We start from the raw sequence: 13,003 nt of genomic DNA, 5'->3' as shown, positions 1-13,003 counted from the left end.
ACATGAAACTCTCCCTTCAGAAACTTTGCCGAACGGCAGTTTTCCAACATAATAACGACCCCAAATACACCGCCGAGATGACAACTGCCTTGCTGAGGAAGCTGAGGGTGAAGGTGATTGAGTGGCCAAGTTTGTCTCGAAACCTGAAGATGCAGCTCCACCTCTGTCATGTTAATATATGTTCTATGTGACTCCCAGGACACGCCTCCTTAGCGCAGAGAAATCAATCTACATATCAAATATTGATCACAGATTATTGCTCACTTAAATAATAAAAGTATAGCACCTGAACTAATAATTACATAGAAATAAATCGTCAATGACTTTACGACATTAACTTTTGTTCCAATGCACCAAATCTTATATACATATATACATTTATTATATACATATAATAAATATACAGTACAGACCAAAAGTTTGGAGACACCTTCTCATTCAAAGTGTTTTCTTTATTTTCATGACTATGAAAATTGTAGATTCACACTGAAGGCATCAAAACTATGAATTAACACGTGTAATTATATATGGAATTATATACATAACAAAAAAGTGTGAATCAACTGAAAAATGTCATATTCTAGGTTCTTCAAAGTAGCCACCTTTTGCTTTGATTACTGCTTTGCACACTCTTGGCATTCTCTTGATGAGCTTCAAGAGGTAGTCACCTGAAATGGTCTTCCAACAGTCTTGAAGGAGTTCCCCGAGACATGCTTGGCACTTGTTGGCCCTTTTGCCTTCACTCTGCGGTCCAGCTCACCCCTAAACCATCTCGATTGGGTTCAGGTCCGGTGACTGTGGAGGCCAGGTCATCTGGCGCAGCACCCCATCACTCTCCTTCTTGGTCAAATAGCCCTTGATGCCTTCAGTGTGACTCTACAATTTTCATAGTCATGAAAATAAAGAAAACTCTTTGAATGAGAAGGTGTGTCCAAACTTTAGGTCTGTACTGTATAATTTAACTGGAGGGAATGAATTATAGAACTACATGAATCACACAGACGAGCAAAAAGTTATTTATTTATATATTTTTTATTTAGGAGTCATTTAGTCATTCTTCTTTTTGTCTGATCTGGTCTTCTATAGATTGTACGCACACATTAAAAGGACATTTCCACACAAATGACATGGTTGTAGGGCAGTCTAGATCTCATTAGACTGAAAGAGATTTTCTCGGTATCTCACGGCCCCCCGCAAGGACGTTACGCATCATTTACACGCTTAAAAAAATGTTCTGCTGAAATCTAATGACACTTTCGGGCGATTTTGAACATTTCATATAAGCAAATGATATTTTTAGGTGCACCAGGCTTCCAGGTGCGTTCATTAAGATTCATTTTTAATCACCGTGCACGTGTTCATCACATGTTTAGATGCAGCAAAACCTCTTTTGACCTTACTTTTGAGAAACCGTTTTTTTCTTTTTACACGACCCGGACTCGCTTTAACCGAGCTGTATGATTTAAAAGCAGATCAAAAAGATCAGCGACTTTCTAAAACTCACAACCACTCCCCTTGAAACCAAGTATAATTGAGTTGAATAGCTGCTTTTGTGCATGCCAGGCAGAATTCAAACCTCCGTCGGGGGAGCATGCAGAAAATGAATAGGTGCGCATTATACAGCTCTCACCTTTAGATCTGAGTTTTTAAATATTGCTTTTAAATAGTTAGATAATGGTGTTTGGGTGTGCCCGTTTTCTTGTTTGTTATACACTACTGTTCATTGTAACGTGTGTGTGTGTGTGCTTTTCAGGGAGCTGAGGGAGAAGATCCAGCCTGAAATCATGGAGCTGATCAAACAGCAGCGTCTCAACCGTTTGTGTGAAGGCACCTGCTTCAGGAAGATCAGCAGCCGCAGGAGACAGGGTGAAGCTCTACACACACACACACACACACACACACACACGCGTATACACACATAGGCAATCTCTTTGTAATATGCTGTACAGGTACATATTATCAGGTCGCAAACATTTTTCCACACGAGTCTCCACCAGTCAATGGCCAGAAGCTGAGGAATTGATTACAGCAATGCCGGAATTGCTTAACTTAATTTAGCAAAGTGGAATTGCTTAATTTCATTCTCCTGCTTTTGAAGGAATCTTTCTGACCACCAAGCTTCCGAATGACCACGAGTTTAACGGGAAATCCACCGGCCAATTACAGGAAAAAACATGCACTTAGTATTAAATTATTAAAACTCAGACGACCTGGAAATGTAGTAGTTATCCAGAAAAAAAAGAGGAAATGTCCTGAAAATATTGGGCAAATTAGTCACAAGTACTTGATCCTATATATAGGATACAATGTCTCAAAGCAGCTTTGCAAAGAAAGTCATTTTAAAATGCTAAAATTTTAATTTGGTGTGAAGTTTAATGTAAATATAAGTTTGTCCCTAATAAATCGGCGAGTTTTGACAGCAGTGAAGAAAAACCTCCCTGAGATGATGATGAAGAAACCTTTAGAGGAACCAGATGCAAAAGGAATGTCCAATCATTGAATGTCCAATCATTACACTTCCGTCTATGTTGAGGTGATCAAATGAAGAACTTCTCATGCAAACTGTGGTCCTGAGCCATTGTAGCAGACTGTTGATGTTTATTACAGTCCAAATCAGTTCTCAAGGTTCTTGAGTTGCTCAGTAACTTCAAGGACCTTTCTCACCTGCACAGAGTGGTCTCTCATTGAACAGGTAGGGCATCAGGATGAATCAGGCAGATCCAGAAAGAAGAAAGGGACAGGATCAGTGGTACCTCAGGATCATGTATAACACGGCAGAGAGGGGGGGATTATTTAGTGTCCTCATTGTTCCAATAATTTAGAGACTATGTACAGTGTGATCTGGGTGCAAGTAGGGACTTGACCTTTCAGCATCATAGTTCTGCAATCCTTATTTATTTATTTGTTTATTTGTCTATTTCTTTGTTAATTTTTAACATCTTTACTTTCCATAAATCTCTGAATTCTATTAGAATATTTAACTAAAACGTATTTGAATTGGAAAAATGTTCAGTGTGAATGCACAGGTCCTTTCACAGATGCACTTTAGATTAGAACTGAACTGCAATCAATTGTTTAATGTGAACAAGCCAGGTGCCATCTTGGGAAGATTCACCCAGAAGAGCACTATTGCATTACACAGGATATTACCATGAGGCTCATGAAGCTGGTACAGTTCTAGGGAGGGAAAAAAAAATATATTTCTGTGAAAAATTTATATAAATTAGAATGGTTTTATAAATCTGAGGACACTACGGATGAGGAAACACCTCACAAGGATTGAACGGTATCTTTGGTAAATCTTTGCTCATAACATGCTGGGATTTGAGGGAAGCCAAGTGTCAGATCGAATCATTTAGTGAGAAGTTTGTAGCTTAATAATGATTTTTTTAAAGTCGGCCATGTTGACTGACGCGTGTCGTTTTTTTTAAGATGACTTTCTGTGAGCCACGTAAAATTTTTCTGAAATGTTCAGGAGAACAATTGCATAAAAATAAGACATAACCCTAAATAAATGCTTCTATTCACCATAAATGAACTGCTGATGTCCGAGTTGGCCGCGAGAGAATAAACGCTAACCGCCGTCTCCGTTTCAGATGTAGCGTCAAGGCTTTTACAGTGTGAATCGGAGAGGAGTTAATACCGGCTTTTACGAGATCGGGCCTGTCTGCTCGTGCAAAGGGCAGGCTTTATCAGTTCGCCTGGATAACACATTTCACACTACATGATTAGATCAGTGTGAGAGGGGACACCTTGTTTCTGTTTTCGTGCTCTCCATCTCACACAATCCTACTTGTTTCCTGCCCGTTTCAGCCCTTTCTCTTCTATCTGATTTTTCTCTGACCTTCACTCGGAAATGAATTGGTTTCCGCGGGGGCTGGGAACCACATCTAACAGCGTGGGTTTTTATACGTTATGCCATGTAAATGCTGCAGGCTAACTCTGCAACAGCGCTATATTTTATTTCATTCTGTTAGAAATAGGACGGTTAGTTCAGCTCGGTGTTGTTTGGCAGGGTAGGATCATTAATCCGAATGAAGCGCGTTCCCCAAACAACTTAACGTTGCTCCCTGCACAATTCTGATAAATCTTAGGATAATCCGGCGTACCACATCAGTATCATTAAGCGTTAGATACGCCTCATGTTTACCAGTCTCCATAACTGATGCCGATGCGATTCGCATCTTGATGCATAGCCAACATTAACGATACATTTAAAGGTACATATGAAGCAGCTACGGTACCAATGCGGCGCGATTTCCCCCCATTACGATGCAGCAGGATCCGATTTCTATTTGATTCAATGCAATACGATGCAATGGGGGGAAAAAATTGATGCAATTCAATCCAATGTGGTTCACTTTCACTTCTTTAGTTCAGACAGACAGCAAATATTCAATTTGCCTTCTGATTTCTAACACATTTGTGGTGAAAATCTTTCCAGATGCAGCTCTACCTCTGCCATGTTAATCTATATTCTATATTCTAACGTAGTGTTGTGATATTCATGTCGCAGCAGATTAATTTACAGACGGTACGTTTTCTGTATGAGCAAGCGTAGATTGAAGTTTCTACACAATGGACCATTAAAACGCATTATTCCTTAGTTCTTTTATGTACATTTTGGGTCATCTGTGCAAACTGAACGTTCCATAGTACTGTACACTGTAGCTGCTTGTCCATGGGCTCAGGTTAAAATGAATTATTTAAATGCCTATAAGCGTATATATGTATTCTGACTGAGAATAGCAAAAATTCGTTAAGACGTGTTACAGTTACTGTACAGACACTTAAAAAAAAAAAGCGAGTGTAATAAGTGTAAATGTTATTAGAAGTTCACTTTAAGGGCCTCTAAAAACGTGCTTTATAAATAAAATATGCATTAGAATGTGGTGCCATAATTGCTTTTAGAGATTATCTTATTAAAGTAGAAAGCGTGATGTGTTTTTTGTCTTAAGCTTTTTATACATTTTACTTTTAAGTAATATTTATTTACAGTTTAGGAATATTATTAATGGGGTAATAGGTAATGGGGTACTATGTAGGTGCAAATGCCAAAAATATGTGTGAAAATCATTACTTGTGGTTATTTTAGTACCTAAAAGCTGAGATCGATGCTTAGTCTGTAAATGGTGCTGATCAGACTCATTTGGGCATGATGATGATCCTGTCCAAATACTTTATATGGACGAAAGGACTGGTACACCTGCCTTATGTGGTTCTTCTGTAAACTTGGATCACAAATTTGGAGGCACCCAATTGTATAGTATGTCTCTGGATGCCAAAGAATTACATTTTCCCTCCATTTCAGCTGCGAGAGCCAAACCTATTCCAGCATGACAATGCCCCTGAGCTTTAAACCCTATTGGGATGAATGTGAATGCTGACTGCACCCCAGGCCTCCTCACCTCACCTACATCAGTACCTGATTTTATTAACCCCCTTGTAGTGGAATGAATCCCCACAAATCTCCATAAGCACGCTCCCAAATCTAGTGGAACCTCTTCCCAGAGAGTGGAGGCTTTTTGCACTTTTGGCTATATAGTGTACTTCGCATCGGATGAACGTGAACTCTCCTGCTTTCATTTTTGCTTCTGTAAATTGGATGCGAAATGCTTACGCTTCCTGTGTTGACTTTTATCGGAGTCATTTCACGCCATGCGCACCCACACATCATTACATTTTCACTGTCTGTTCATTAAGTGTATATCCTTAATTGATGTCGAATAGACAACTTTATACTATTGTATGTATGTTTATATACACACAAACCTATTGTATTTTTTTTTTTTTTAGTTTGAGTCTGGTTCCTTTCAAGTTGCTGCCCCTTTTTGCAATCTTCATCTGCATATGGATGTCATATAGATGTTTGCTGAAGGCTCTGGGTTACTGATTGGAAGGTCAGGGGTTCAAGCCCCTGGATCACCAAGCTGCCATTGTTTGTGGCCCTTGATCAAGGCCCTTGATTAACTGTGCTCCAGCAGCCCTGTATCATGGCTGATCCTATTCTCTAACTCCGGGAAGAATTTCCCTGTGCTGTAATGTACATGTGACAAGTATAAAGCGCCTTTTGAATAAAAGTCTTTTCTCCGACTATGCTAAAAGAAGCCTCTTCCTCTGAATCCCCCCCACACACACGCACCCGATCTCTCTTTTATCCTTTAAGGTCCCTCTGCCAACTTGAAGAGCTTCACTCAAACCACATCTGCCCCTCAAATATTCATCAAGCTGCTCTTAAATGTAAATCACTTTCGCTCTCTTTCCCGCCGTCGTTCTGTACTTCCTTGAGTGTCTAACAGAAGTCTGTCGAACTGCAAACCAAGGTTTTATTTGTTTACACCTTAAAATTAATCAGCACTCTCGATTTCTTCTGACACACAGATGGTTGGCGCTTCCCCCGTATGGCTCCTCACATCCGCTCGCTTTGTGTCTATAGATAAATACAGTTCGGTCGGGAGGGTATGTTTGTTCGGCAGATTTCTATAGAGAACAAGCATAATGAGCAGGCTGTTGGTATTAAATCCTGCCCTACGCTTGTGCCACGCGAGAGCTGCAAAGTGACACCGAGCGCGATTCTACAGGGCTCGGCAGATCCCAGGCTCTCCGCTTTTTGCGATGTTGCCAGGATGCTATTCTCAGCAATTAGGCTTTGGATGGAGGCACCAGATCAAGTGCCAGCCATCAGCCTGTGTGTGAGCAAGCTTTCTGTCCAGTGCAGGAAGAGTCAGGCAGGAGCTGGAGAGCCTTCATGCCATTTACAGGTTTATTCAGTCTGCAGGCCAATAATCCTGAAGTCTCGTCTTTACATGTACATGTCCACTAAAGGCTTCTGTCTGTCTGTCTGTCTGTCTATCTATATCTATCTATCTCTGTGTGATAGGAAAATATGGCACTGATATTATTCTGATTCCAAACCGATCATCCTGATATTATGAAAAACTTAAAACGTGTCTCTGTAACATTGAGCAAATCAGTCTCCATAGAGCGTTATTTATATCATGGAAGTATAAAAATTAAGATCTAACAATTGTCAAATACAAAAATGTAGAGACACAAAGAAAGAAAGACAGAGTGAGGTAAAGATGGGGAGGGAGGGAGGGAGGTAGGGAGGGAGAGAGAGAGAGAGAGATTGCAAGTATAAAGAGAGAGAAGGATGTGTGTACACAGCGCCCAAGAGAGAGGGATGCAAACAGACAACGAAAAATGGACAGAGAGATAGACAGAGAAGAGCAATAAGGATTATGAGACAGACAGACAGACAGAGGGATATTAGAGAGAGATATTAGAGAGTGTGTGTGTATGTGGGAGAGAGGGAGAGATAGAGATAGACTGAGAAGAGCAATAAGATTTAAGAGACCGACAGAAACAGACTGACAGAGGGGTGTTAGAGAAAAAGAGAGAAACAGAGAGAAAGATTGATACACAGAGATAGAGAGAGAGATTAACGTGGCACAAGAGCATAATAAGGCACAGTGTTCAGTTTTTTTGTTCAGTATTCATCTCTTTTCTAGCATCTGTTTTATTTCATATAATAATCCATCGGTAAGGAAAATGTTGAATACAGAAAGGTCAGTAGTGAATATGGGTTCTCTCTCTCTATTTTTTTTTTTCTCCCTAGATAAGTTCTGGTATTGTCGACTGTCCCCTAATCATAAAGTCCTCCACTATGGAGACCTGGAGGAGAGTCCTCAGGGAGAGGTACCTCACGATTCTCTACAGGAGAAGCGTAAGTAGAGCCGAGTGATTATTTCAGAAGTCTAGAACAGACCCTCGATCTCGGCTCATTTCTCCTTTTTATATTTCCAGTGCCCGTGGCTGATATCAAAGCTGTTGTGACCGGTAAGGACTGTCCACACATGAAAGAGAAGGGAGCCCTGAAGCAGAACAAGGTGAGTGTGGGTGTGTTGGAGGAATCTTAAATATTGTATTGATCTGCCAATGGACGCACTGGGAATCATTTAGTTGCTGCTTGTTTGCTTCACAAACATTCGCTGGCTCCAGGATCCCTGATTTGATTCACTCTGACTCGTGTAAATGACCCCTGGGGTGTGTATGATTGTATGTATAGATGTATGCATGATGGTTGACAGGAGGTATCCATCCTGACCCTGACCAGGCTAAAGGGGCCTATTGTAAATGAATGAGAACAACGCATGCATGCCAGAACTGCACTTTCGCTTTTCTAACTTTAATCCTCATAAATGGTGTTATTTATGCGCTTCAAAACGGAGAGCACTCCGTGTACTCATGTTAATTGGGCTGCCTCAGGCTCAGGGTGCACTACAAGATCGAATCCAAACACACACAGGTGCCATCACTCATTCTAAATAATTAGACGGGGCAATGCGGCAATTTCTGTCCACAAAAAGACCACCTCGAACAGACGTCCTGTCAAACTGCATACAAAAGCAGCTGGGAGTTACGATTTTGCAAGGAATACACGAGCGCCACTAAACCCCCGAAGTGCATCATTTTCATTTATAGTCTGGAGTTTATTTCACTTATACCACAGTGATTTGCCAAGGAGAATAGGAATACTTTATTGATCCCATTGGGAAATCGTTTGGTTGCAGTCGCTCACAGTAAAAGATCAAAGTAAAGATTAAAGTGAAAATATCAATAAGAAAATAGAAACACATACACACATATAAAGGTATAATGTTTATGAGGGAACTCGGTGTACCATTTCACCCCTAATATTAAGTAAAGATGCAGTACAATCAATGAATTTCCAACCTTAATGAAATATTCTGAACGAAATGGCAGTGTAGCAGCAGTGATCCAGACAGCAGAAAAATTCAGACTACAATATTTACTGTATACAAATTATTGCACATGTAACAATTATTGCACATACAGTGCCAATGTTGACTTTATTAACAAATGACGCATTTTAACATTTTACAGCTTTTGAGATTTAATACTGAGAGACTAGATTACTAGATCTTACTTATATAAATCATTGCAATAATCCCTCTCTCTCTCTTCCTCTATCACTCGCTTTCTCTTTCATTTACACGTACTGTACACATGCCCACCATAGTATGACATTTTACATGGAGAACATGGAGATAATGGAAAATGTAAACGAGAGTTGGGTTTCACACTGGACACATTCGCTGCAACTCAAATCTGGGTGCGATTAATCCCAGTTCCCCATTAGTCTGCTTTCAGACTCACTAGATTCAGTTGAACCGTGCTGCAAATGCATTTATCATACATCACAACCACCATAGATAGATCGATCGATCGATCGATCTGTATTTCATCAGATGTTCAGGAGGTACCTCATTTGTGTCCCCTGCTACTCAATGAAAACATTTTGCTGACTCGACAGTGGTGTCAGCTTCCACTTCCTGGAAAAGTAAAAAAGTCACTTCCATTTAAATCAATTACAAAAACAAGCAAATACAATCCAAAAAAAACCCCAATGAAAACAAAAACTCATTCTAATGAAATGCCATGTGAATGTTATAGAAGTATTAGGTTACAAAAAGTGTCCAAAAGCTGTATTTATATTTATTTTCTAGTAGAAAATACACCTTTTTTTTTTTTTACTGATAAATTCTTTCATTTATTAATATTCAGGCTTCTCATTACCTGCACACATTTGCCACCTCCAGCTTACTTTCTTCTTATTATCGTCTTAATATTCACTTTTAAGCCATTTAACAGCATCTGTGAGAAATCGAAAAATATCGAAAATCTATTCTCTTCTCACCTCATGCAATTAATAAAGCCGGGTTTGCCTGACGTGAGAGTAATTTTGTATTCAGAAACATGTGCGTGGTGCTAGCTGCCAGCGATCCGAAGAAGAAAAAAAAAAAAAAAAACATTTGTCTTGCGCAATCTGTCAAGAGCATCTTGTTACCGTAAAGCACCCGTAACACTCGGTGTGCTGGCTGTTCACTGGTTCCCAGCAGAAGTCGATGCACACACACATATTTGCACAGTCACAGGATAAACCATCTGCTCTGGTATACGTAAAGGAGAAGGGTAAAAAACGGCTTTGAAATATATACTGATTCTTTTCTCTGTTTCTATCTTGTTCATAGGAACTGCTGGAGTTGGCCTTTTCTATCCTCTATGAGTCTGATGAGTATTTAAACTTCATTGCTCCTGACAAGCACGAGGTAAGCACTGACACACTGTGGGTTTCAAAGGTTCACAATTTTAGTGTTCGTTCGTGAAATGCAGTGTTTTATCAAGGTACAAGTAATTACAATCGTTTCTAGTACACAGGGTGGCGTAGGGAAACGGGACATTTTTGAGCTAACACTTGGCGATCCTGGGGCGTCTGCAGTTCCGAACCAGCTCGTTTTCTAACCACTTGTCATTAGTTATAACGGAGCAGTGGAGTGGTGCAAAGAGCACTCGCTGTAAAACACAGATAATATAAATAAATCTCTGCGTCATTACCAGTGTGGACGTCGTGATCGTGTCCCATCGAAGAAACGGGTTCAGCTTTAAATAAAGAAGTCCCCCAAAAAATCCCACCCCATGTTGTAATCGCATGAGCACGGGACGTTATGACGTCTATCACTGTTCTTATAAAAGGTCATACAGTGAACGTTTGTTGCGCACTGCTCCGTAATACCTAATGACGAGGGGTCTCCAAACGAGCTGGCACTGGTTTCTGACTTATTGCTACCATGAAAATTCTTCATTTGTGCAAGGAATCTTTGTAATTGTGTGTGTGTGTGTGTGTGTGTGTGTGTGTGTGTGTGTGTGTGTGTGTGTGTGTGTGTGTTTCAGTACTGTGTGTGGACAGATGGACTGAACGCTCTTTTGGGCAAGGAGATGACCAGTGAATTCACTCGCTCTGACTTGGACACACTTCTGAACATGGAGATGAAGCTCCGCCTCCTGGATCTGGAGAATATCCAGATTCCAGAGGCCCCACCCCCAATCCCAAAAGAACCCAGTAATTATGACTTTGTCTATGACTGCAACTAAAACCCTCCACTGAACCAAGTGCTTTTTTTTTTTTTTCTGCTTTTTTTTTTCTTTTTCTTTTATTACGTGCAGACTGGAAAACGTTTTCGGGGGTGGAAAAAACGTCTAACAAAAAGGATCGATTTTTCTTTCTTACTTTCGCTTCGTTCTTTTCTTTCAAATCCTGTTCAATTCCAAGCGGGTCATCAAACTCACCGTTTGCTCTTCGGGTGTCTGACATTATGTCCCATAGGGTTGGATCCTCAGGTCCAGAACTTGCACCTCAAAAAAAATTCAACTTTGTAGTACACACACACACACACACACACACACACACACACACTGATCCTGGATTAGCTCTGGCTCACACTCGTTCCGCTCGGTCCCAGTGCTTGTCCCTTTCTGTTTTTACTGGGCGTTTTCATCCTGTTTTCGAGGCGAGAGCCCCACAACCAAGTGTGTGCCGAGCCTGGGGACTTTGGCTTTTAGCACTTCTTACAGCAGATGTCTGACTCGCACAGGCAGCAGCTAACAGCACAGAAAAAGCAGTGGCACGAGTGTCCAAGTCCATGTTTAAGTCCCTCATCATCATCATCATCATCGCTTCACCAACTACAGACTGTTAATTTTGTCTTGTATTATCCCTGATCTGGGTCTGTTCCCTCAGTGGTCTAACCAGCCTGTGGGACTGTAAGCTGAAAATCCAAATCCAACACTCGCTTCTACTTGATACCCACCAGACTCACGGTAGACTGCTGTAACTTTCCAAAGCAATATATTATGTTTCTGTTTTCATAACATGGTGTAAACTTTAGTGATTTTTTGTGTGGCCAAGTAGTCCGTTTTTTTGTTTGTTTTTTTTTCCCTTTTTTTATTTTTTTGGTTTGTAGTTTAAGATAAATTTGATCATTATTGTTAATTTAAGTTAAATGATAAAATGCTCTCACTGTTTTATCCTCTTGAAATATTTTTTTATCTCTTTCGGGTGTTTATGTATTTTAGAGCCCTACGCCATGCTGTTTACATTAAAGATCAATTCCAATTCAGCCTCCTGATTGTGTTTCTGTTCGATAACACTTAGGCCTTTCTTTTTATGCAACTCGAGGGAAACGAAATGTAATTGTGATTTTCTAACACTTTAGCTTTGCACCAGCCACCTCGCTCAAGGGCACAGTGGGAGCAGAAGGCTTTTTTTTTTTTTTTTTATCAGCTGGGATCGAACCCATTACCCTTTTTAATTTTTTATTAATTTTTTTATTTTTTAAACTGTTCACTGCCTGGACTTCTGTGAACGCTAGGCTTTATTACTTGATGTAATTAGGAAATAAAGCAATTTCATGTTGGCACAGTAGAAGACGTACAATAGTACAAAAGGCTACACACACACACACACACACACACACACACACACACACACACACACACACACTATTCCATTCCAATAGGAGTCATGCTCTATTTACATGTGTTTAATTAGATCATGAGTTTTAGTAAATGTATCATGTGTGGGGTCTTTTTGATTGAAAATCTGACCAGAATTGGATACTTCTGCTGTAGTCTAAAGTTTTTAAATATATATATATTTATTAATGATGGATTATGCCCACATTGTCCCCTATTATGCCCCTGGAAACACTGTAAAGCTTATTTTTTTGTGGTAGTTTAAGTTACCCCAATACTTCTTGTTGCCTTCTGCCTGCTCATTGGTATCTCAACTGACATAGTCTACGTCTGTGGTGTGTGAGAGACAGGAAATGATACACCAGTGATAGATTGAAAAAGCCACGCAATAACAGGAAATAGGTTGATGAGCTGAAAACGGCAATGAGAAGAAAAAATATTGATCATGTCAACAAATAGATTAAAACTAAAGTAACAAGCCTGGTTTGAAAATGTCAGTTGTACAAAATACAGATATTTGTGTCAAAGGTTTAATGAGTAAAAGTAAAAAGTTGTAAAAAGTAAAATACTGATGCAAGACAAATCTACTTGAGTACAGTAACAAAGTATTTGTACTTCGTTACTTCCCACCTCTGCCTTCATAGCATATATAGGAGTCACTTGAGAA

The 13,003-nt window shown here is 40.0% G+C and overlaps 1 protein-coding gene across 7 annotated transcripts in view; it reads left to right on the top strand.

Moving 5' to 3' along the window:
* The window catches only part of elmo1 (engulfment and cell motility 1 (ced-12 homolog, C. elegans)), a 112,676-nt gene extending 100,695 nt beyond the window's left edge, over positions 1 to 11,981 (top strand). For all 7 annotated transcript variants that reach the window (XM_046834457.1, XM_046834455.1, XM_046834452.1 and 4 more), the window contains 5 exons: positions 1,754 to 1,866; positions 7,619 to 7,726; positions 7,807 to 7,889; positions 10,056 to 10,133; positions 10,756 to 11,981. In XM_046834457.1, coding sequence (XP_046690413.1) covers positions 1,754 to 1,866; positions 7,619 to 7,726; positions 7,807 to 7,889; positions 10,056 to 10,133; positions 10,756 to 10,956 — 583 coding nt within the window. In that variant the 3' untranslated portion in view covers positions 10,957 to 11,981. The remainder of the gene's footprint in view (positions 1 to 1,753; positions 1,867 to 7,618; positions 7,727 to 7,806; positions 7,890 to 10,055; positions 10,134 to 10,755) is intronic.
* The last annotated feature ends 1,022 nt before the right edge of the window (positions 11,982 to 13,003 follow it).

This window comes from Silurus meridionalis, chromosome 22 (genome assembly GCF_014805685.1).
Source record: "Silurus meridionalis isolate SWU-2019-XX chromosome 22, ASM1480568v1, whole genome shotgun sequence".
NCBI lineage: Eukaryota > Metazoa > Chordata > Actinopteri > Siluriformes > Siluridae > Silurus > Silurus meridionalis.
Note: the sequence above shows the minus strand (reverse complement) of the source record. Positions and strands in the feature narration are given on the sequence as shown.